The following is a 24,659-nucleotide window of genomic DNA, read 5'->3' as shown; positions in this document are numbered from 1 at the left end:
TTAAGATCTTATCGTTTATCTAGCCCAATAGAAAGATTTGAATTTGGGCCGAAGACCGTCTTCCTAAATGGATTACAAATAATTATTTTAGGAAAAATGACAATCTATAGCCGCTTTTAAAATAATAGCCGAAATATTATATATATATATATATATATATATATATATATATATATATATATATATATATATATATATATATATATATATATATATATATATATAATATGTTCTGTATGTTATATATAAAAATTATATACTTTTTCGACTATCAAATATAAATAATTTCTGACACGAGCTAAAAGTGATAATACCCTAATATTAAGCATTCGGAACCGAAAGGTATTTGTACATATATTTTCTTAAAGTTGATCTAATTTTAAAGTTTGACATAAATGTAAAAGAAAATCTTATATGTGAAACTTTCTTACATAATATACTCACAATAAGATGTAGATCTATCCTAACTGCAACGATCATTCTTTTAATGGGTCCCAAATATTTGGAGTATTTATTTTCGTGTAATGTATCGTATAAATACAAATTGATGCATGGCAATTTTATAAAACTGGACATAATTATTAAAACCTCTGTACATGTAACTTCTTTATGTATAATTATCGTAGTGATATATAGGTTTATGCACCTATACTATATTAATTATAACAACTGATCAGAACAATGTTGAGATAAAAAGGAAAAGAATTGAATAATTGTTTTAAGAAAAAAGGAAAGCAACAAAAACTGATTCTCTGTCTTACTGATTTGAATTAAATTTAGCAAATCGACATAATTAGTTTCAATTAAAAAATTAGGAAACGACTCAAACCAAATAGAACCATCTCTACTAATAGCTGGACTTTATTTATACACGTGAGCCATAGGCATGTCTAAAAGCTTTCACAAATACATTTGATTAGTTGATCCCAAGATCAGCAGGAGAATATAAGGCCAATCCTTACATATTAGAATTAAAGGATGACAGGATAAAGTTAGTAATTAAATTCAATAATTAAGAATATAATAAAGGGAATCTTACGGAAATCAAATAAGTTCTAACTTACCAACCTCTAGTTATTAATCATAGACTTACCAAAAATTAGCCAAACACATACAAAAATTGAAAACTCAAATAAATAAGGATTCTTTCTCTCCAAGAATCACACACAAAGATCTCATTCCATATTTTTAAGTGTGATCAGCAACATTAGATGCAAGATGAAAAGAAAATTTTATGGATGAGGTAGCAAATAAGGTGATGAAACACAACAAAATATATATACAAGATTGCAAAATCTAAGCAAAAAGGGACCCTTTTTAATGGGCATGGTTGAAATTCATTAAAAACATATAGATGAGTCAATATACAAAATTTGAGGAAGATTGGAGGTGATTTGGTATCAGAATTCGTAGTTAAAATCGAATTCAAAAAATTCTTCTCTCATACATGTATCAAATATGTATCACACATGTATCTCACACACGAGTGTATATGGATACACATATGATACATATTTGATACAAATATGATATATATATATATATATATATATATATATATATATATATATATATATATGATACACAAACGATACACACTGTGATACACATATTATCTTTTTCCATGTTCATCTTCTACTTCATATTTTTAATTCAAACTACCTCTAAATGCTGCCAAATAAAAAACTGAGATTTAAACTCCTTAAGATGTATCAAATCTATTCCAACAACATCCACTCAAAAGAAAGAAAAAATTTGACATTTTTTGGCTACAAATAGTTAATTGGCTATTTTTAACAATAATTTATAAAGTGACTAATTTTTGTACTAACTTACTTTTGGGTTGACATAACTGATAATTTCCCTATAATAAAAGCAAAGATTAGTAAACTTGGTATCACAACCCGGAATTCCCACCTTTGGGACTGTGATAACACCTAACATTTTACTTGCTAGGCAAGCCAACATTAGAGAATTCCTTAAGCCAATTTTAATCGATTTAAATAACAATCAATTAAGCCAAATAGAAGTTAAAACTGAGTGCGGAATAACATAAAAACCTATAATATCTAATACAATCCGGATCTGGAATCACAACTCACGAGCTTTTAGAATTTCTACAAATAGGGTCTGAAATAAATACAATTGTTCTGAATGAAAAGAAACAGTAAAAGAGGGGAAATATGAGGGGACTTCTAGGTCTGTGAACGTCAGCAGATCTACCTCGAGTCTCCAATGAGTTAATCCAAGCTTCTATGCCTCACGAACAGCTGGGGCCAGTACCAAAGTCTGCACAAGAAGTGCAAAGCGTAGTATAAGTACAACCGACCCCATGTACTCGTAAGTGTCGAGCCTAACCTCGACGAAGTAGTGACGAGGCTATGACAAGACACCCACATAATAAACCTGTGCAGATAACAATATATATATAAGATAAAACAAATAAAAGCTAAACATGTACTATTAGGAGGAGGCATGCGAAAAGGGTACAAAGTATGATAATTACAGTAGAAATGATAACCAGAACAGTCAATATGCCTTTAACCAGTAAAATGAGTAAACACGAAGAATAAAACTACACGACATCATCCTTCGTGCTTTTACTCTCAACCTCACAGTGAAACAATAATAACGGCGTGACATCACCCTTCGTGCTTTTACACTCACTTTCATCACAAATCAATAGATACGACACGATATCACCCTTCATGCATTAATTCTCAAAAATATGGCACGACATCACCCTTCGTGCATTAACTCTCACATACGGCACTGCATCACCCTTCGTGCATTAACACTCTCCCTTACCATATAACAATGAACAAGTAATAACAAAGAGATAAAATCAACAAGGACAAGCCTTACGTCAACAATGATTCCATAATACCAATCTCAACTTTAGAAACAATGCTCAATTATCATAAAAAGCCCACAAACGTGGTAAGAGTGATCAATTTAATAAGTAACTAAACCACAACTTTGCTTTTCAAACAAGCCTCCGAACCAATAGAATCTAAAAATTACCAATCAAACAATTCAAATTAAGCCTTATGAACTAGCCACTGTCGCAAAAGCGAAGTTCTCCCATTTCTGCTTTCATCGCATTTGCGATGATTCGTTCTTAAATGCGAACGTTGATCTTCCGCATTTGCAACCAGATTGATCGCAAATGCAACCCAGCCTGCCCCAGCCCCACTTCGCAAATGCGAAGTATTGTTTGCAAATGCGAACTTAAGGTGCCACAGTTGCTCTTTGCAAATGAGAGGAACAAATACGAACCTAAAAGAGTTCGCAAATGCGAAAACTGAACTCGCAATTGCGAAGTCTGAGGCCTGCACCAGAACTGAAACACACCAACACTTCTCCTAAGTCCAAAATTCACTCCGTAGCCTATCCGAAACTCATTTGAGCCCTCGGTGCTCTAAACCAAATATGCACACAATTCTAAAAATATCATACGAACTTGCTCGCGCAATCAAATTACCAAAATAACACCTAGAACTACGAATTGAGCATCAAATCAAAGGAAAATTTCAAGAAAACTCATGAACTTCTATTTTCACAACCTGACATCCGAATTACGTCAAACCAGCTCCGTTTCTCACCAAATTTGACAGACAAGTCATGAATATAGTAATGGACCTATATCGGGTTCTAGAACCAAAATACGGACCTCATATCAATAAAGTCAAACATTGGTCAAACTTTCAAAGTCATTAAGCTTTTAAACTTTCAAATTTCAACAAAAAGCAATGACTCGAGCCAGGTACCTTCAGATTCGATTTTGAGCATACGCCCAAGTCCCAAATCACGATACGGACCCATCGGGACCGTCAAAATATGAATCCGGGTCCGTTTTCTCAAAACATTGACCGAAGTCAATTCAAATGAATTTTAAGGCAAAAATTTAGTATTTTATCAATTTTTAACATAAAAGCTTTTCGGAAAAAATACTCCGACTGAGCACACAAATCGAGAAGGACTAAGATGAGGTATTTAAGGCTTCAAAGCATAGAATTAGGTTCTAAAACATAAGATGACCTATCGGGTCATCACATTCTCCAACTATAAATAATCGTTCGTCCTCGAACGGACATAGAAAAGTACCTGGTCTGGTGAAAAGGTGTGGATATCTACTCCGCATGTTCGACTCGGACTCCCAAGTACCTTCCTTGACCGGACAACCTCTCTACTACACTCTAACTGAAGGATAACTCTTCGACCTCAACTAAGGAATTTGCCGGGCTAGAATAGCCACCAGCTTCTCCTCATAAGTCAAATCCTTGTCCAACTGGACAAAGCTGAAATCTAACATGTGCAACGGATCACCGACATACTTTCAGAGCATGGACACATGGAAAACCGGATGAACTGCTGATAAACTAGGTGGCAATGCGAGTTTGTAAGCCACATCACCCACTCTTTGAAGAATCTCAAAAGGTCCGATATACCTAGGGCTCAACTTGCCCTTCTTTTCGAACCTCATCACACCCTTCATGAGTGAAACCTGGAGCAATACTCTCTTCGACCATGAATGCAACATCACAAACTCTACGGTCGGCATAACTCTTCTTCCTGAACCGAGCTGTGCAAAGTCAATCTTGAATAGTCTTGACCTTATCCAAGGCTTCCTGTACCAAATCTATACCCAACAACCAAGCCTCCCCCGGCTCGAACCATCCAACTGACGATCATCACCGCCTACGATATAATGCCTCATAGGGAGCCATCTGAATGCTCGACCGATAACTGTTGTTGTAGGCAAACTCTGCAAGTGGCAAGAATTGATACCAAGAACCTCTGAAGTCTATAACACAAGTGCGGAGCATATCCTCCAATATCTGAATAGTGCGCTCGAACTGTCTATTCGTCTGAGGATGAAATGTTGTGCTTAACTCAACCTGCATGCCCAACTCACGCTGTACTGCCCTCCAGAAATGCGAGGTGAACTGCTTACCTTGATAAGAAATGATAGGCATGGGCACACCGTGAAGACGAACGATCTCCCAGATGTAAATCTCAGCCAACTAGTCTGAAGAATAGGTAACTGCTACATGAATGAAATGCGCTGACTTGGTCAGCCTGTCCACAATGACCCAAACTGCATCGAACTTCCTCTGAGTCTGTGGGAGTCCAACAATGAAATCTATAGTGATACACTCCCACTTCCACGTAGGAATCTTAAATTTCTGAAGCAAACCACTAGGTTTTTGATGCTCATACTTTACTTGCTGACAATTTAGACACCGAACTACATATGCAACTATGTCCTTCTTCATCCTCCTCCATCGATAATGCTACCGCAAGTCCTGATACATCTTGGCGACACCCGGATGAATTGAATACTAGGAACTGTGGGCCTCCTCAAGAATCAACTCACGAAGTCCATCCACATTAGGAACACAAACACGACCTTGTATCCTCAAAAATCCATCATCTCCAACAGTAACCTGCTTGGCATAACCGTACCGCACTGTGTCCCTAAGGACAAGCAGATGAGGGTCATCATACTGCCACTCTCTGATGCGCTCAAATAAGGGAGACCGAGCGACAGTACAAGCTAGAACACGACTGAGCTAAAAAATATTCAACCTCATGAACGGATTGGCCAAAGCTTGAACATCTAATGCAAGCGGTCTCTCACCGACTAGAATGTACGCAAGGCTGCCCATACTCACTGACTTTATACTCAAGGTATTGTCCACCACATTGGCCTTCCCGGGATGATACAAGATGGTGAGATCATAGTCTTTCAATAGTTTCAACCACCTCATCTGCCTCAAATTGAGCTCTTTTTATTTGAACAAGTAGTGCAAGCTCCGATGATCCGTGAATACCTCACACGACATGCCGTAAAGATAGTGCTTCCAAATCTTCAGTGCATGAATAATGGATGCCTATCACACCTCCTTTTTGCGCGCCCGCCCCGAAGGATAAATACGTGAGGGAGTTTTTCCATTTTAAGTGACAATATTCGAAATGAGATTATTTATTTAATTCAGAGTCGCCACTTGGGAAAGGTTTGGCTTTTGGTGTCCCAAGTCACCGATTTATCTTGAATCCCAAATCGAGGAAATTTTCGACTTTCCAAATGAAGTCTGCGAACTAGAAATTCTAAGTAAGGAATTCTGTTGATCCGAGGGAAGGTGTTAGGCACCCACGGATCCCGTGGTTCTAGCACGGTCGCTTAAATTGTTATAATGGCTAAATATCTGATTTTAATACATGTTATGACTTGTGTGCTTTTATTAAGTTTGAACCACTTTTATTATTATTATTTTTTATGGAATTGAAACGTCGTGAAAATGCATTTCGAACCACGTCACAATCAATGCGCCCGTGGTTGTTAATACATTCCGACTCCGTTGAGATTTGGATTCGGGTCACATAAATGCGCACCCGAATTTAAGAATATAATTTAATTAAATCGCGCCTAAAGAGTCTAACGCGTTATTATCTTTGGGGAAGGTAGTGAAATTCACTAAACAGTCCGTCCCGAGAAATCTAAATATTTATTACGACCAATTATTGAGGGCCCCGCAATTTGCATTTGTATTTGGCGAGGCTCATCTTATTTTTTTTGAAAGGATAAACCTACAGTGACTACATTTTTTCTATTATGTTTGTCTCTAAAAATGAAAGAAGAAAATATATGCTAATTAAATTACATGCTTGGCCAGCTCCGGCCTCTTATTAATTATTAGACTACAAAAGATGTTAATGGAAAATTGCACTCGAATTTGTAAGGCAGGGAATTATTTCGTACCATATTCCATGAGCGAACGTGCCTTTTAAAAATATGCATACAAGATTGATAAAATGCTAAACTCACGCTAAACGTTCTCCAAGTTGAACTTAAACGAACTCGTTTTTAATGAGATTAATGGAATTAACTACTAGAGGATGTTATTAATGGGGTTCAAACATTGTCCTATAAACTGCCTAATGGAATCCGATAGAGTTAAAACTCAAATGATTAAAGCTATGTTGCATTTGGCAAGGTTAGAAGCAGTCTGCCCTATATTTACAAAATATGACTAGAGATGAAGTCTAATTATCGATATACTAACTACTTGTGCATTCCACAAATTACATAACTATATCATGTATACAACTAAACAACTATAGATCACAGTATTAAACAAACTAAGTTTCAATTAAGTACAAACTACCTAATGCATTTTCATTGAGTCATAAACAAAAAAAAAAAACTACACAAATCCACTAACATTTTATAAAACTACAAGTATAAAACCAAGTGATTAAACTCCTTCCCGCCTTTTATTTCATGCTCAACTCTACTGTTACATCAGTGTGAAATTCTAGTGTGTACCTGGATGTTGGACACAAGAAGGGAAGGGGGTCAGCAGGAACAGTAGTAGCATACACAACAACAACAATAGGTTTGGCAACACAGCAAAACCAGCACAACCAGGAACGACAGTAGCAGGAATATCAGGAGCAGATTAAAACCAAGAGGAAAAAGCAGTAGCTTGAAGAACAGTGCTCACAAAATCAGCAGACAAAACAGGCTGCTAAATGAAGCCCAGCAGTGCATAAAGATCACAGGCAGAGGCAATAAAACAGTAATTTCTGATTTTTGAACATCTGAGCAGAAAACCAACTGAAACTCTTTGTTGTGAAACCTAGCCTTAGAGTAGCAACATTTTGGAAAATTTCTCTCAACTACATAGCCTATGTTTTGCTTTTAAGGCTCTTGGAACCTTTTTCAAATTCCGGACTCTTTTGTTCTCCAAATCCTTTTAGTTCTAACTATGCTCTTTCTTTCTTCTATCTTTTTTTTTGGGTTCTGACCTCTTTTCTGTTTTTAAACTCTTGGTGTCTGACCTCAAATCCCCTGGAACCCTTCCCTTTTTATAGCCCAAAATGACTTCATTCCACAGCCTGTTAAAACCCATTAAACTGACCCCCCCATGTTCTCTTTTCTGTTTTTCCACTCACAATTTAAAAGAAAAGTATTCCCCATGAGATTCCCCCTGACAACCCTCTTTTCCTTATTATAAAGGTTTATCCTTTATTAATTTAAGCCAGTATGGGCAGCATGAGTATGTCCTGACAGCACATATTGTCCATTCTACTTTAATTCATTAAAAAGTACAATGCACATGCTGTCCAAGATCTAAAATGAGCAAACATGCCAGCAATCAATTCAAACTAAACTATGGAATCTATATTAAAACTGTAGCTATAACCAATCCTTAGATGATTTTGATTCAACTAACAAACTACAAATAGTTATAATCAATTCTCAGCTGATTCAAACAATGCCTCAGTAAACGAAATTAAACAGCATGAGTCAGATTACTACCATTCCAAACTGAAACTAATTGACGACATATATCGAATCGACTACGCGAATTACAACACATACAATCAATAGCTAATGATCAGAATCGAACAGTATTAACAGGTGATTCAAATTGTACTGTCAAAAACAAAGAATTGCCCTGGAAACTAATTAATCGATCAAACTCATTCCAATCGATTATATAGTTTAAACACATACACTCATCAGTGAATAGAGAAAATTCGACCAAATAAAAGGTCCAGGCGAGGTGGACAGAATAGTCGACACAAGAATGAAAACAACTCAAATTGACATTTAAACACATAAACAAACATCAACAGATAACAACATGGAACTGACAAGGAGAAGAAATTACCTTAAGAAATTGAAGGTTAGACGACCCCGTCTTGGACTCTGAATCGGACTTCTTTTGGGATTGAACGGACTTTAATCGAAGTGTTCTCAACTGAGAACACCTCGATTAAGGTCTATTAAAACCCCAACCCTTCGTTTAATTGGACAAAACCCCAGGTTCTAGATTTCTAGGGTTCTTGGGGTTGATTTGGGGTCCGAGCTTTTCTGGTTAGATTCGAACTAAACCAAGCTTGGTTTGGTCATGAGGGAGGTCAGGGGAGTAACTGGTATGGATTTGGGGTGGTTTGGCATAGGTTGGGGTTTGGCTCAAATCTTCAAATGAAGATTCGAGATGATGGGGGAAGATTTGAGACCAACAGTTTGCAGATCCGTGTCCAGGGGGTCGAGGTGCACTAGGGGTGTTAATCTGGTGGTCACCGACATTGTTGTCGCCGGGTTTATGGTGAGGGAAAGGAGGGGCGGCGCTAGGGTTCTTGAGGGTGTTTGGGAAAGAGACGATGATGAGGGAGGGGGGTCTGGCTTAGGGGGGCGTGGGGGTAAGGTATTGGGTTTATAAGTTAGGGGGAAACTTGATCTAGGCCGTTAGATCATCAAAAATCAATGGCTTGGATTGATTAACCCAAATGGAAACGACGCCGTATAGGTTAAATGAGACCGACGGGTCTCTAGGTGAGATGGGTCGGGTTAAAGCATGGGTATGGAGATGTGATCTTGGCCATTGATCATTCTGAGATCAACGACCCAGATCAAGCATGATCAAAACGACGTCGTCTGGACATCCCTGAGGTCAGCTGATCTGGACCGGGCAAGACAATGCTTTGGGCCTGATTTGGGTCCAATTTGAACGGCCCAATTCCAATTTCAAACTTATTTCTTTTCTTTTTCTATTTCTAATTAAAATCCGAATTTACAAAAAATCCTAAAAATAAAAATATAAAAATATAAAATTAAAATTATATCACAAGACATTAATTGATTCTTTAGTAATAATTAACACACAATATCATATATTAATTAAACAAAAATCAACCTTTAAACGGTAGAATGACAAAATTACCAAAGATAATATTTTTGTGATTTTTTTATTCATTCAAAACCAAATACGATTTAATTAATTTTTAATAGTAGAACAAAATCCTAAATTTACATGCGACATATATTTTTGTATTTTTAATTGATAAAACTAAACAATCACAGATAAAAACTACAAATAACTATCAAAATGCCACACAAATTCACAAAATTATACACAAAGACAATTTATTATTATTTTTTTGATTTCTTTTGGAGTAATTGTCGTGTAAACAAAAATCACGTGCTCACAGCTGCCCCTCTTTGTTCGAAAATACGAAGGGTTTTCGTGCAAAGATAAAGTGAGCGGATATGAGCGATTTTTTCCCGTTGGAATACTCCGTGTGAAGCACATCTTGAAAGATTTGACCGAATCTTTGCTTCAAAGATTTCCTACATATCCTGGGCTAAACAAGAATCAGGTCAATGTAGTTCGGGAAGTTTTGGTAGCTGGGACTACCATGGGATTGCAATGCTTGCTGTTACCGCTGTTGCTATCGCCACTACTGCTTTACCGACCTCCTTATTACAACCAAAGAAAATTGAAACTGAACTAACTACTTATGCCTGTCAACCGCTAGTTACAAGATTCCTATCTATAATTCTTTCGCAACTGGATCTTGGGTCTTAGCTGATTCTGCTTGTAGACTTCGATCCAAATCTTGATGCTCGCAAGTTGTAGGCGCTTGTTTATTTCTGCAGCATTGAGTGAGACGGGATTGGCGGAGCTCGGGAATTTAATCAAATTTTGAGCAACCCGCAATTTTGTCTGGGAACATCTTCTTTTTGTTCTTTTCTTCCTTTCTTTATTCTGGATTGAGACTCACTCCGTAGGTCATCTCGATCCGTGCGCCTCGAGGTCAGACCTGCTGAGACAAACCAAACAAACGAACAAAATTTTCTGCCCCAGTTTCACTAGGAAAATTTCGTGAGTTAATTGCCATAAAATCTACAGAATTGATGAGGGGATTGGAAACCTCAAGTCTAAAAGGTGAAACTCAGGGATTGAAGCCCTAATGTTTGCAAAAGGTAAAAAATGCTCAATTCAGAGGTTGGAGCCCTAATATTGGCTAAAAGGGCAAACCGCTCGACTCAGGGATTGGAGCCCTAATGTCAGCTAACAGAAAATTGCTCAACTCAGGGATTGGAGCCCTAATGTCGGCTAAAGAAAACTGCTCAACTCAGGGATTGGAGCCGTAATGTCGGCTAAAGAAAAATTGCTCGACTCAGGGATTGGAGCCCTAATGTCGGCTAAAGGAAAATTGCTCAACTCATGGATTGGAGCCCTAATGTCGGCTAAAGAAAAATCGCTCGACTCAGGGATTGGAGCCCTAATGTCAGCTAAAGGAAAATTGCTCAACTCAGAGATTGGAGCCCTAATGTTGGCTAAAAGAAAATCGCTCAACTCAGGGATTGGAGCCCTAATGTTGGCTAAAAGAAAATCGCTCAACTCAGGGATTAGAGCCCTAATGTCGGCTAAAAGAAAATCGCTTAACTCAGGGATTGGAGCCCTAATGTCGGCTAAAAGAAAATTCGCTCAACTTAGGGATTGGAGCCCTAATGTAGGCTAAAAGAAAACTCGCTCAACTCAGGGATTGGAGCCCTAATGTCGGCTAAAAGAAAATCGCTCAACTCAGGGATTGGAGCCCTAATGTCGGCTAAAGGAAACTTGCTCAACTCATGGATTGGAGCCCTAATGTCGGCTAAAAGAAAATCTGCTCAACTCAGGGATTGGAGCCCTAATGTCGGCTAAAGGAAACTGCTCAACTCAGGGGTTGGAGCCCTAATGTTGGCTAAAGAAAAATGCTCAACTCAGGGATTGGAGCCCTAATGTCGGCCAAAAGAAAAATTTCTCAACTCAGGGATTAGAGCCCTAATGTCGGCTAAAGGAAAACTGCTCAACTCAGAGATTGGAGCCCTAATGTCGGCTAAAGAAAAATTGCTCGACTCAGGGATTGGAGCTCTAATGTCGGCTAAAGGAAAACTGCTCAACTCAGGGATTGGAGCCCTAATGTCGGCTAAAGGAAAATTGTTCAACTCAGGGATTGGAGCCCTAATGTCGGCTAAAAGAAAAATCGCTCAACTCAGGGATTGGAGCCCTAATGTCGGCTAAAAGAAAATCTCTCAACTCAGGGATTGGAGCCCTAATGTCGGCAAAAGGAAACTTGCTCAACTCAGGGATTGGAGCCCTAATGTCGGCTAAAAGAAAATCTGCTCAACTCAGGGATTGGAGCCCTAATGTCGGTTAGAGGAAACTGCTCAACTCAGGGGTTGGAGCCCTAATGTCGGCTAAAGAAAAATGTTGAACTCAAGGATTGGAGCCCTAATGTCGGCCAAAAGAAAAATTGCTCAACTCAGGGATTAGAGCCCTAATGTCGGCTAAAGGAAACTTGCTCAACTCAGGGATTGGAGCCCTAATGTCGGCTAAAAGAAAATCTGCTCAACTCAGGGATTGGAGCCCTAATGTCGGTTAAAGGAAACTGCTCAACTCAGGGGTTGGAGCCCTAATGTCGGCTAAAGAAAAATGTTCAACTCAGGGATTGGAGCCCTAATGTAGGCTAAAAGAAAACTCGCTCAACTCAGGGATTGGAGCCCTAATGTCGGCTAAAAGAAAATATGCTCAACTTAGGGATTGGAGCCCTAATGTCGGCTAAAGGAAACTGCTCAACTCAGGGGTTGGAGCCCTAATGTTGGCTAAAGAAAAATGCTCAACTCAGGGATTGGAGCCCTAATGTCGGCCAAAAGAAAAATTTCTCAACTCAAGGATTAGAGCCCTAATGTCGGCTAAAGGAAAACTGCTCAACTCAGGGATTGGAGCCCTAATGTCGGCTAAAGAAAAATTGCTCGACTCAGGGATTGGAGCCCTAATGTCAGCTAAAGGAAAATTGCTCAACTTAGGGATTGGAGCCCTAATGTCGGCTAAAGGAAAACTGCTCAACTCAGGGATTGGAGCCCTAATGTCGGCTAAAGTAAAATCGCTCGACTCAGGGATTGGAGCCCTAATGTCGGCTAAAAGAAAACTCGCTCAACTCAGGGATTGGAGCCCTAATGTCGGCTAAAAGAAAATCGCTCAACTCAGGGATTAGAGCCCTAATGTCGGCTAAAGGAAACTTGCTCAACTCAGGGATTGGAGCCCTAATGTCAGCTAAAAGAAAATCGCTCAACTCAGGGATTGGAGCCCTAATGTTGGCTAACAGGTGAAGGATTGATTTTGGGGCTTCTAAACTAAACCCCCTTTTTTGATTCTTCTTCTTACTTCTCTTTCGTTTTTTTTTTGGTCTTTTTTTTTATTATTTTATTTTTTTTTCATTTTTTTGTTTAGTAAAATGCAGGAGAGAATTTGGGGAAACTTCCCTTTTGGGTTGATTCCTTGTTGCAAAGCTGTTTCTTGCACTCGCGCATTTCTTTTCCTTTTGGGTGGCACCTGCTTCTTGCACGGTCGCTTTGGATTGCACCTGTTTCAATTTTTCAAACAAAGAACAATTGTCAGTTTGAAAACGGTGGTTGGTTCGGTGGCCTTGATCGTTCCAATTACTTGGTCCCGACCTCATTTCTGTTGAGAAACTCCGCCCTTGATTGGATTCACAGGCGACCCCCTTTCAAACTGATCAGACTCGCATTTTCGGATTTTGTGATGATTCGCCCGTGTAAGGCTTTGGTTCTTCCATCCTATTCCGCTTGGGGATTTTTACTGAGGCAGACTCAGTGGGGGTTCTTACTGGGGCAGACTCGTTGGGGATTTTTACTAGAGCAGACTCGTTGGGGATTTTTTTTGTGTGTGTGTGTCTTTACTTTGAAAGCAATCAACATCATGATCAGTCGGGATTGGACTGACGCATCACTGAAGCGGGGTATTTTCTTCACTTTTTCGCTAAATGGAGCTCTGTGAAACCGGTCCTTCCACCTTTATTTCCAACACATTTTGGAATTTAGGGTTAAAACGAAAGGGATTCAAGGAAAAGTAAACAAAGAGCGGAGAAACGAATTTAAAAGAGAAGCGTCCCTTTCGGGAAAAGAAAGACTTATCTAAGGCTCATGCTGACTTTAAATTGACATGACATGCTTTTTGGACTGGATGCCCGACCCTCATGAACTTATATTCCCTCATGAACCAAAAACGGATCTATGTTTCCAAACCAGGGAACCTTGCCAGAACTTTCTGAAGTGGAATCATCTTTTCGGCCAACAGCGCCCTTTGCGGGTTTTCGCTAGTCGACCTCTCTCATTTCTCTTCTCACTGTCGCCTGATAGCACTCTTTTCAAGTTTTTACTAAACAAGCTCTCTCATTTTCGATTTCTCTACTCCCGTCGCCTTATGGTGCCCGAAGGTTTTCACCGACAAGACTCTCTCATTTTATTTCTCTTAATTTTAGAATGCATCGGCTTCCAATCATGATATTTCTTGGTTTCCCTCGCCTTTGGCAGTTGATCCGCAGGACTTGTACTTGGTTTTTGGTAAAAGAATTGTGGATGAAATTACAACTTCGGAACCATTTGGTGTGCCCCAGTTTCAACTTCAGGGAAAATTGGATTTTATTTTTAGTGTGACGGAACCCCAGAGAGAGGCTGCCTACGTATCCTTTCGGAATCAAGTCAAACGTAGTTCAGGCCTATCATTTTTTTTTTGTGTTTTTGGATTCCAAAGAGGGTAGCCAACGAAATGTAACCGGCTCAAAGGGCTTGTAGAGAGAGTTGATAGTGTTTGGATAGTGGGGATAAAAACCTTCATCATCTCAAATGTGTCAAAACATCACTGAAGTAAAACTCAGACATAGTACCTTTTGACTGCATCCGTATTCACCGCTGTTTCAGGATCATTTCCTTCAATATCACCCAGATATAATGCCCCTCTTGGTAATATCTTCCTGATGATGTATGGACCTTTCCAATTAGGAGCAACTTTTCCTTTCGCTTCCTGGTGATGCGGAAGGATGCGCCTTAACACCAGTTGACCTACTTCAAAATTCCTGGGTCGCACCTTCTTGTTGTAAGCGCGGGCCATTCTTTGTTGGTACAACTGCCCGTGACAGACCGCATCCATTCATTTTTCGTTAATTAAGGTCAAATGCTCCAATCGAGTCTTAACCCACTCGTCATCTTCAATCTCTGCTTCGACAATGGTCCGGAGCGAAGGAATTTCTACCCCTGCCGGTATCATAGCCTTGGTCCCATAAACCAACAAGTATGGGGTTGCGCCTACTGACGTGCGCACTGTAGTGCGATATCCCAGCAAGGCAAAAGGTAACTGTTCATGCCACTGTCTGGAACTCTGGATTGTCTTTCTCAAAATCTTCTTGATATTTTTGTTTGCCGCTTCAACAGCGACATTGGCTTTGGGCTGATAAGGAGTGGAGTTCCTATGCGTTATTTTGAACTGTTCACATACGTTCTCCATTAAGTGACTATTCAGGTTTGCCGCATTATCTATGATGATAGTTGCAGGAATACCGAAATGACAGATAAGATTCGAATGTACAAAATCCACCACAACTTTATTAGTGACCGATTTGAGAGTGACAGCTTCGACCCATTTTGTGAAGTAATCAATAGAAACCAATATGAATCGGTGTCCATTTGAGGCTTTTGGCTCAATTGGCCCAATGACGTCCATTCCCCAAGCAACAAATGGCCAAGGTGCAGACATGGGATGTAGCTCTGTTGGAGGTGCATGAATCAAATCTCCATGTACTTGGCACTGATGATATTTTCGGACGAAACTGAAACAGTCTTTCTCCATGGTCATCCAATAATACCCAGCTCAAAGGATTTTCTTCGCCAGGACATACCCATTTATATGAGGTCCACACACTCCTGCGTGTACTTCATTCATGATTTTTCCTGCCTCTTTGGCGTCAACACATCTTAACAAGTTGAGATCTGGGGTTCTTTTATACAATACCTCGCCGCTCAAAAAGAATCCACTAGCATGCCACCTAATAGTTCTCTTTTGATCTCCAGTAGCATGTTCGGGGTATTCTTGTGTCTTTAAGAACCTCTTAATATCATGGTACCATGGCTGGGTACTTGATCCTGCCTCGATTACATTACAGTAACCGTGTCTTTTCCTGATTTGGATTTCCAAGGGATCGATGTGAGCATTGCCTGGGTAAGGTAACATAGAAGCTAAGGTGGTAAGTGCATCAGCTAGTTCATTGTGACACCGCGGGATATACCTGAACTCTATTGATTTGAATCGCTTGCCGAGATCCTCCACGTGCTGTCGGTAAGGAATAAGCTTGACATCTCGAGTTTCCCATTCACCTTGAGCTTGCCGGATAATCAGGTCAGAATCCCCCATAATCAACAAATCTTCAACATCCTGATCGATCGCCACATGCATGCCCATGATGCAGGCTTCATATTCAGCTGTATTGTTCGTGCAAAAGAAACGAAGCCTAGCTGTAGCCGGATAGTGCTGACCAGTGGGTGAGATCAAGATTGCCCCGATTCCTACACCTTTGGCATTTATGGTCCCATCAAAGAACATCTTCCAAACATGAGCATTTTCCGAGACTACTTCTATGGTGTTTATTTCTTCGTCTGGAAAATAAGTACTCAATGGTTGGTATTCCTCATCAACCGGGTTCTCAGCCAAATGATCCGCTAACGCCTGAGCTTTCATTGCCGTGCGAGTGACATAGACTATGTCGAATTCAGTAAGAAAGATTTGCCACTTGGCTAGTCTACCAGTAGGCATTGGTTTCTGGAATATGTACTTCAACGGATCCAACCTGGTTATGAGGTAATTAGTATGAGCTTGGAGATAATGTCTCAATTTTTGAGCAACCCACGTCAAAGCACAACATGTTCTTTCCAACAAAGTGTACTTGGCCTCATAGCTGGTGAATTTCTTGCTTAAGTAATAGATCACCTACTCTTTCTTTCCAGTTATGTCATGTTGCCCGAGGACACAACCGAAAGAATTTTCCAAGACCGTCAGACACAAGAACATGGGTCTCTCTGGCTCTGGAGGGACCAGAACTGGAGGATTTGAAAGATATTCTTTGATCTTGTCAAAAGCCTCTTGACACTCCACCGTCCATTTGATTGCTGCATCCTTCCTCAATAGCTTGAATATGGGCTCACATGTGCTAGTTAGCTAGGCAATGAATCGACTGATATAGTTTAACCTGCTCAATAAACTCATCACGTCTTTCTTCGTTCTTGGAGGAGGTAGATCTCGGATAGATTTTATCTTTGTTGGATCTAACTCGATACCTCTCCTACTTACTATGAAACCCAAAATTTTGCCCGATGGGACTCCGAAGGCGCATTTAGCCGGATTCAGCTTCAGATCGTACTTTCTCAGCCTCTCGAAGAATTTCCTCAAGTCTTGGACATGATCGTCCCGAGTCCTGGACTTGACTATCACATCGTCTACATACACCTCTATCTCTTGATGCATCATATGATGAAAAATGGCAGTTATGGCTCTCATGTAAGTTGCCCCGGCATTCTTTAAACCAAATGGCATAACCCGATAACAGTAAGTACCCCAAGGTGTAGTGAAGGCGGTTTTCTCGGCATCTTCTTCATCCATCAACACCTGATAATATCCAGCGTAACAATCTACGAAAGACTGTATCTCATGTTTGGCACAATTATCAACAAGGATGTGGATGTTGGGCATTGGGAAATTGTCTTTGGGACTCGCCCTATTCAAATCTCGATAATCCACACATACCCGAGTCTTCCCATCTTTCTTCGGTACCGGAACTACGTTAGCCAACCACGTAGTGTACTGGACTACCCGGATTACACCTGTTTTCAACTGCTTTGTGATTTCTTCTTTGATCTTATCACTGACATCAGTCTTGAACTTTCTCTGCTTCTGTTGAATTGGAGGACAATCAGGGTAAATTGGCAATTTATGCACCACTAGATCAACACCTAATCCTGGCATGTCATCGTATGACCAAGCAAACACATCTTTAAATTCAAAAAGGAGTTGAATTATTGCATTTCGCATTTTCTCATCTGTGTGAATGCTTATTTTGGTCTCTCGGATTTCTTCAGGAGTTCCCAAATTAACTGGCTCAGTGTCCTTCAGATTCGGCTTAAGTTTATTCTCAAAGTGTTCCAATTCTCGATTTATTTCCCTAAAAGCCTTTTCTTCGTCATATTCTGGTTCTTGGTTCATTATTTCACAATTAAACAGCACGTTGGGATCTGGGCGTGAAGTCCGCAAGCATGTCATATTATTTAAAGCCGCATTATTATAACTGAAAGGAAAAGATAAAGGAAAGATAGCAGAAATCAGAGAGAATAAAGGAAAAATGATGAAATACTGATTTTATTCCTTGGAATTGGAAAAATAACAAGGTTTATAATTCAGGAATTTAAAATAGGAAACTAAAGAAAAACATCCGAGTTACACCCTAAGATAACTCGTGATGCAGGAAAGGTGGTAGGACAGGTCTACCCGGACTCCTGCCTAGTTGGGAACGGTGTGGCCTCCCAATTCTGAAGCATAGCATTTGGCCTCACATATAGCATCTCAGCGGTGCTTGTTCCTTCTCTGGTTGAACCATGTGGGTTTCGTAAAGCATTCCTCTCATTGCCCCACATATTTCTTCGATCTCTTCCGCCGTAAAAGCCTCGTCGTCTTCTTCTTCAATGTATTTTGGTCCGACGAAAGTCTCGTATAAATGTGGCAATGGTCGAGGCAACTTCCAACCCTCATTTTTCCTCTTCTTTGCCCAATCCTAATATTTTGGAGTGGGTTGGAAGCCTATCCCGAAGAGTTTCTTAGTGGAAGGTAAGGTGATGGGTTCCGTTATTCCTTGCAGCATTTGTCCAAGCCCTTTCCCTGGTCTGAATCCCCGGTATCATAGCCTTGGTCCCATAAACCAACAAGTATGGGGTTGCGCCTACTGACGTGCGCACTGTAGTGCGATATCCCAGCAAGGCAAAAGGTAACTGTTCATGCCACTGTCTGGAACTCTGGATTGTCTTTCTCAAAATCTTCTTGATATTTTTGTTTGCCGCTTCAACAACGACATTGGCTTTGGGCTGATAAGGAGTGGAGTTCCTATGCGTTATTTTGAACTGTTCACATACGTTCTCCATTAAGTGACTATTTAGGTTTGCCGCATTATCTATGATGATAGTTGCAGGAATACCGAAATGACAGATAAGATTCGAATGTACAAAATCCACCACAACTTTCTTAGTGACCGATTTGAGAGTGACAGCTTCGACCCATTTTGTGAAGTAATCAATAGCAACCAATATGAATCGGTGTCCATTTGAGGCTTTTGGCTCAATTGGCCCAATGACGTCCATTCCCCAAGCAACAAATGGCCAAGGTGCAGACATGGGATGTAGCTCTGTTGGAGGTGCATGAATCAAATCTCCATGTACTTGGCACTGATGATATTTTCGGACGAAACTGAAACAGTCTTTCTCCATGGTCATCCAATAATACCCAGCTCAAAGGATTTTCTTCGCCAGGACATACCCGTTTATATGAGGTCCACACACTCCTGCGTGTACTTCATTCATGATTTTTCCTGCCTCTTCGGCGTCAACACATCTTAACAAGTTGAGATCTGGGGTTCTTTTATACAATACCTCGCCGCTCAAAAAGAATCCACTAGCATGCCACCTAATAGTTCTCTTTTGATCTCCAGTAGCATGTTCGGGGTATTCTTGTGTCTTTAAGAACCTCTTAATATCATGGTACCATGGCTGGGTACTTGATCCTGCCTCGATTACATTACAGTAACCGTGTCTTTTCCTGATTTGGATTTCCAAGGGATCGATGTGAGCATTGCCTGGGTAAGGTAACATAGAAGCTAAGGTGGTAAGTGCATCAGCTAGTTCATTGTGACACCGCGGGATATACCTGAACTCTATTGATTTGAATCGCTTGCCGAGATCCTCCACGTGCTGTCGGTAAGGAATAAGCTTGACATCTCGAGTTTCCCATTCACCTTGGGCTTGCCGGATAATCAGGTCAGAATCCCCCATAATCAACAAATCTTCAACATCCTGATCGATCGCCACATGCATGCCCATGATGCAGGCTTCATATTCAGCTGTATTGTTCGTGCAAAAGAAACGAAGCCTAGCTGTAGCCGGATAGTGCTGACCAGTGGGTGAGATCAAGATTGCCCCGATTCCTACACCTTTGGCATTTATGGTCCCATCAAAGAACATCTTCCAAACATGAGCATTTTCCGAGACTACTTCTATGGTGTTTATTTCTTCGTCTGGAAAATAAGTACTCAATGGTTGGTATTCCTCATCAACCGGGTTCTCAGCCAAATGATCCGCTAACGCCTGAGCTTTCATTGCCGTGCGAGTGACATAGACTATGTCGAATTCAGTAAGAAAGATTTGCCACTTGGCTAGTCTGCCAGTAGGCATTGGTTTCTGGAATATGTACTTCAACGGATCCAACCTGGTTATGAGGTAATTAGTATGATCTTGGAGATAATGTCTCAATTTTTGAGCGACCCACGTCAAAGCACAACATGTTCTTTCCAACAAAGTGTACTTGGCCTCATAGCTGGTGAATTTCTTGCTTAAGTAATAGATCACCTACTCTTTCTTTCCAGTTATGTCATGTTGCCCGAGGACACAACCGAAAGAATTTTCCAAGACCGTCAGACACAAGAACATGGGTCTCTCTGGCTCTGGAGGGACCAGAACTGGAGGATTTGAAAGATATTCTTTGATCTTGTCAAAAGCCTCTTGACACTCCACCGTCCATTTGATTGCTGCATCCTTCCTCAATAGCTTGAATATGGGCTCACATGTGCTAGTTAGCTGGGCAATGAATCGACTGATATAGTTTAACCTGCTCAAGAAACTCATCACGTCTTTCTTCGTTCTTGGAGGAGGTAGATCTCGGATAGATTTTATCTTTGTTGGATCTAACTCGATACCTCTCCTACTTACTATGAAACCCAAAATTTTGCCCGATGGGACTCCGAAGGCGCATTTAGCCGGATTCAGCTTCAGATCGTACTTTCTCAGCCTCTCGAAGAATTTCCTCAAGTCTTGTACATGATCGTCCCGAGTCCTGGACTTGACTATCACATCGTCTACATACACCTCTATCTCTTGATGCATCATATGATGAAAAATGGCAGTTATGGCTCTCATGTAAGTTGCCCCGGCATTCTTTAAACCAAATGGCATAACCCGATAACAGTAAGTACCCCAAGGTGTAGTGAAGGCGGTTTTCTCGGCATCTTCTTCATCCATCAACACCTGATAATATCCAGCGTAACAATCTACGAAAGACTGTATCTCATGTTTGGCACAATTATCAACAAGGATGTGGATGTTGGGCATTGGGAAATTGTCTTTGGGACTCGCCCTATTCAAATCTCGATAATCCACACATACCCGAGTCTTCCCATCTTTCTTCGGTACCGGAACTACGTTAGCCAACCACGTAGTGTACTGGACTACCCGGATTACACCTGTTTTCAACTGCTTTGTGATTTCTTCTTTGATCTTATCACTGACATCAGTCTTGAACTTTCTCTGCTTCTGTTGAATTGGAGGACAATCAGGGTAAATTGGCAATTTATGCACCACTAGATCAACACCTAATCCTGGCATGTCATCGTATGACCAAGCAAACACATCTTTAAATTCAAAAAGGAGTTGAATTATTGCATTTCGCATTTTCTCATCTGTGTGAATGCTTATTTTGGTCTCTCGGATTTCTTCAGGAGTTCCCAAATTAACCGGCTCAGTGTCCTTCAGATTCGGCTTAAGTTTATTCTCAAAGTGTTCCAATTCTCGATTTATTTCCCTAAAAGCCTTTTCTTCGTCATATTCTGGTTCTTGGTTCATTATTTCACAATTAAACAGCTCGTTGGGATCTGGGCGTGAAGTCCGCAAGCATGTCATATTATTTAAAGCCGCATTATTATAACTGAAAGGAAAAGATAAAGGAAAGATAGCAGAAATCAGAGAGAATAAAGGAAAAATGATGAAATACTGATTTTATTCCTTGGAATTGGAAAAATAACAAGGTTTATAATTCAGGAATTTAAAATAGGAAACTAAAGAAAAACATCCGAGTTACACCCTAAGATAACTCGTGATGCAGGAAAGGTGGCAGGACAGGTCTACCCGGACTCCTGCCTAGTTGGGAACGGTGTGGCCTCCCAATTCTGAAGCATAGCATTTGGCCTCACATATAGCATCTCAGCGGTGCTTGTTCCTTCTCTGGTTGAACCATGTGGGTTTCGTAAAGCATTCCTCTCATTGCCCCACATATTTCTTCGATCTCTTCCGCCGTAAAAGCCTCGTCGTCTTCTTCTTCAATGTATTTTGGTCCGACGAAAGTCTCGTATAAATGTGGAAATGGTCGAGGCAACTTCCAACCCTCATTTTTCCTCTTCTTTGCCCAATCCTAATATTTTGGAGTGGGTTGGAAGCCTATCCCGAAGAGTTTCTTAGTGGAAGGTAAGGTGATGGGTTCCGTTATTCCTTGCAACATTCGTCCAAGCCCTTTCCCTGGTCTGAATCCCTGTCGGATCATTTCTTTAGCAACTATGATTGAGGCGTTGGACAAGAAAGGTTGGGGGCAAGGTTTTCGTTCTTCATACTGCTCTGCCAGCACAATTTCGAAAGCCTGATAAATTGTGTGCTCACTCCCTTCCCTTGCTTCAAGATATGGGATGGATGGGTCCCGATAAATAGATTGTTCGTCTTTTCCGTGGACCACAATTTTTCGATCTTCATATTCAAACTTCACCTTTTGGTGGATAGTGGAAGGTACAACCCCTGCCGTATGAATCCAAGGTCTTCCGAGGAGAAAATTGTAAGACGTGTCCATATCCAGTACCTGGAAAGTTATTTCGAACTCCACTGGTCCTATAGTCAATACCAAGTCTATTTCCCCGAGGGTGTCCCTCTTGATGCCATCAAAAGCCCTTACATAGACATTATTGGGGAGAATCCTTCCGGCCCCAATTTCCATTCTCTGCAGCATGGAGAGAGGACAAATGTCAACATCCGAACCTCCATCCAACATTACCCGCTTGACGTAGTAGTCTTCACACTTGACTGTCAGGTGTAAAGCCTTGTTGTGAGCCGCTCCCTCCGGAGGTAAATCGTTCTTACTAAAAGAAACTTGATTAACCGTGAAGAACCTCTCCGTCATTCTTTCCAGTTGTTCAACTGAAGTCTCGACCGGTATATACGCTTCGTTCAGGGTTTTGAGCAAGATCTTCTGATGTTCGGCAGACCTTATTAGCAAAGATAGCATAGACACTTGCTCAGGGCACTTGCGTAACTGATCCACCACTTCGTAGTCAGGCATTTTCATCTTTTGGAAGAAAGCCTCTGCTTCTTCAGCGCTTACAGGCTTCTTGGGTGGGAAGCGCTTCTGTGTGGCGTTGTTTACCTCTTGAGTGTCTGAATGTTTTCCAACGGAAGTATTCTCTGGGAGTTCCCCCGTGACTTCTTTGCCTTGGTACATAACCAATGTTCTTTGATAGTTCCACGGTACTGTGGACGGGTTTATCATTGGCTTCTGTGGTACGCGTCCGATAACCACTGGCTTATTCAGCCGAGGCGGTTTAATCGTTCCCTGGACCACATAAGCCCCTTTCGACACGTACATTGGTATTGCCCTTTTGACTTCGAATCTCTGTGGCTTCTCTGATCGACCTCGTGGAATATAGAGAACTTCATTCTTCGCGGGCACCATTGTCTCTGTCTTTGTCCCAGCTTTCTCTTCGAGCTCAACCTTGACGGTACTAGTCTTCTTTTCCCCTTTCTCTTGCTTCGGGGCTGCTTTAGGCTTTATCCCTGTATCGACAATGGCGATTATAGCTTTCAAGGTAGGGTCAAATTCCTTGTCTTCACAGATCATCCCGATCAACGACCCATTATTGTGAACGGGTAATAGATTGTTGGTCACATTTGGGACCTCTTCGTCCCTCAGTACTATCTTTCCCTGTTCTATTAAGTTCTCAACCACCCTTCTGAAAGTCCAACAACCATTGGTATCATGCCCCTCTGCCCCCGAATGATAAGCATACCTGACACCGGCTTTGTAAGCAGGTGATGCCGGGTTGTGCCTTGTCTGAGGGATTGGTTGCAGGAAACCCATCTGGACTAGTTTTGGGAATAGGGTAGAATACGGTTCACCAATGGGTGTGAAAGTCCGTCTCCTGGGTGGTTCTTGAGGACGGAAGTTATTTTGAGGTAGTTGTGAATTATAGTGGTTTCGGTAAGGAGGCTGATTTCTGGGAGGTGGAGCTTGACCCCGATTGGCTTGTTGCGGTGGCTGGAAATAAGGCTGAGTGTTCATGACCATGTAGGGTTGAGGAGCATAGGTCACATTTTGGTTGGGGTAGTAATGTTGTGGGGTTTTTTCTGGAAAACGGGGCCTGAGATTACGATATTCTCTTGCTTCTGATGCCGCCATGGACGCTTCTTCCTTTTTTTTCCCTCTTGCCATTCCTCCGGAACCGCGTTGGACGGCTTGGGAGGTTGCCCTTATGGCCGCCTGACTCAAGATTCTACCCGTTTTCAAACCATTCTCTACCATTTCCCCGATCTTAATTGCTTCCGCGAAAGGCTTTCCCATGGCTGACATCATGTTTTGGAAGTAATCAGATTCTTGAGCCTGGAGGAAAGTGGTGACCATTTCTATTTCATCCATGGGAGGTTTTACCCTTGATGCTTGCTCGCGCCATTTAATGGCATATTCTCTAAAGCTTTCCGAGGGTTTCTTCTTCAAGTTTGACAAAGAATTCCTGTCCGGCGCGATGTCAATATTATACTGAAACTGTCTTACAAAATCTCTGGCGAGATCATCCCAAATATGCCATCGAGATATGTCTTGATCCATATACCATTTTGAGGCTATTCCTACCAAGCTTTCTCCGAAGTATGCCATTAACAATTCTTCTTTGCCGCCAGCTCC

The 24,659-nt window shown here is 40.9% G+C and overlaps 1 protein-coding gene across 1 annotated transcript; it reads right to left on the bottom strand.

The window, feature by feature from the left end:
- Positions 1-22,133: 22,133 nt before the first annotated feature.
- LOC138875908 (uncharacterized) lies at positions 22,134-24,320 on the bottom strand. The gene has a single exon (XM_070154786.1). It carries the CDS (start codon positions 24,318-24,320, stop codon positions 22,134-22,136), a length of 2,187 nt encoding a protein of 728 aa, XP_070010887.1.
- Between the last annotated feature and the right edge of the window lie 339 nt (positions 24,321-24,659).

This window comes from Nicotiana sylvestris, chromosome 8 (assembly GCF_000393655.2).
Source record: "Nicotiana sylvestris chromosome 8, ASM39365v2, whole genome shotgun sequence".
Classification (NCBI taxonomy): domain Eukaryota; kingdom Viridiplantae; phylum Streptophyta; class Magnoliopsida; order Solanales; family Solanaceae; genus Nicotiana; species Nicotiana sylvestris.
The sequence above is the reverse complement of the archived record's forward strand: the minus strand, read 5'-3'. Positions and strand labels throughout refer to the sequence as shown.

What these genes read in the sequence shown, in the direction of transcription:
- LOC138875908 (XM_070154786.1), bottom strand. Translation starts at nt 24,320, where the DNA reads ATGGGAAAGCCTTTCGCGGAAGCAATTAAGATCGGGGAAATGGTAGAG.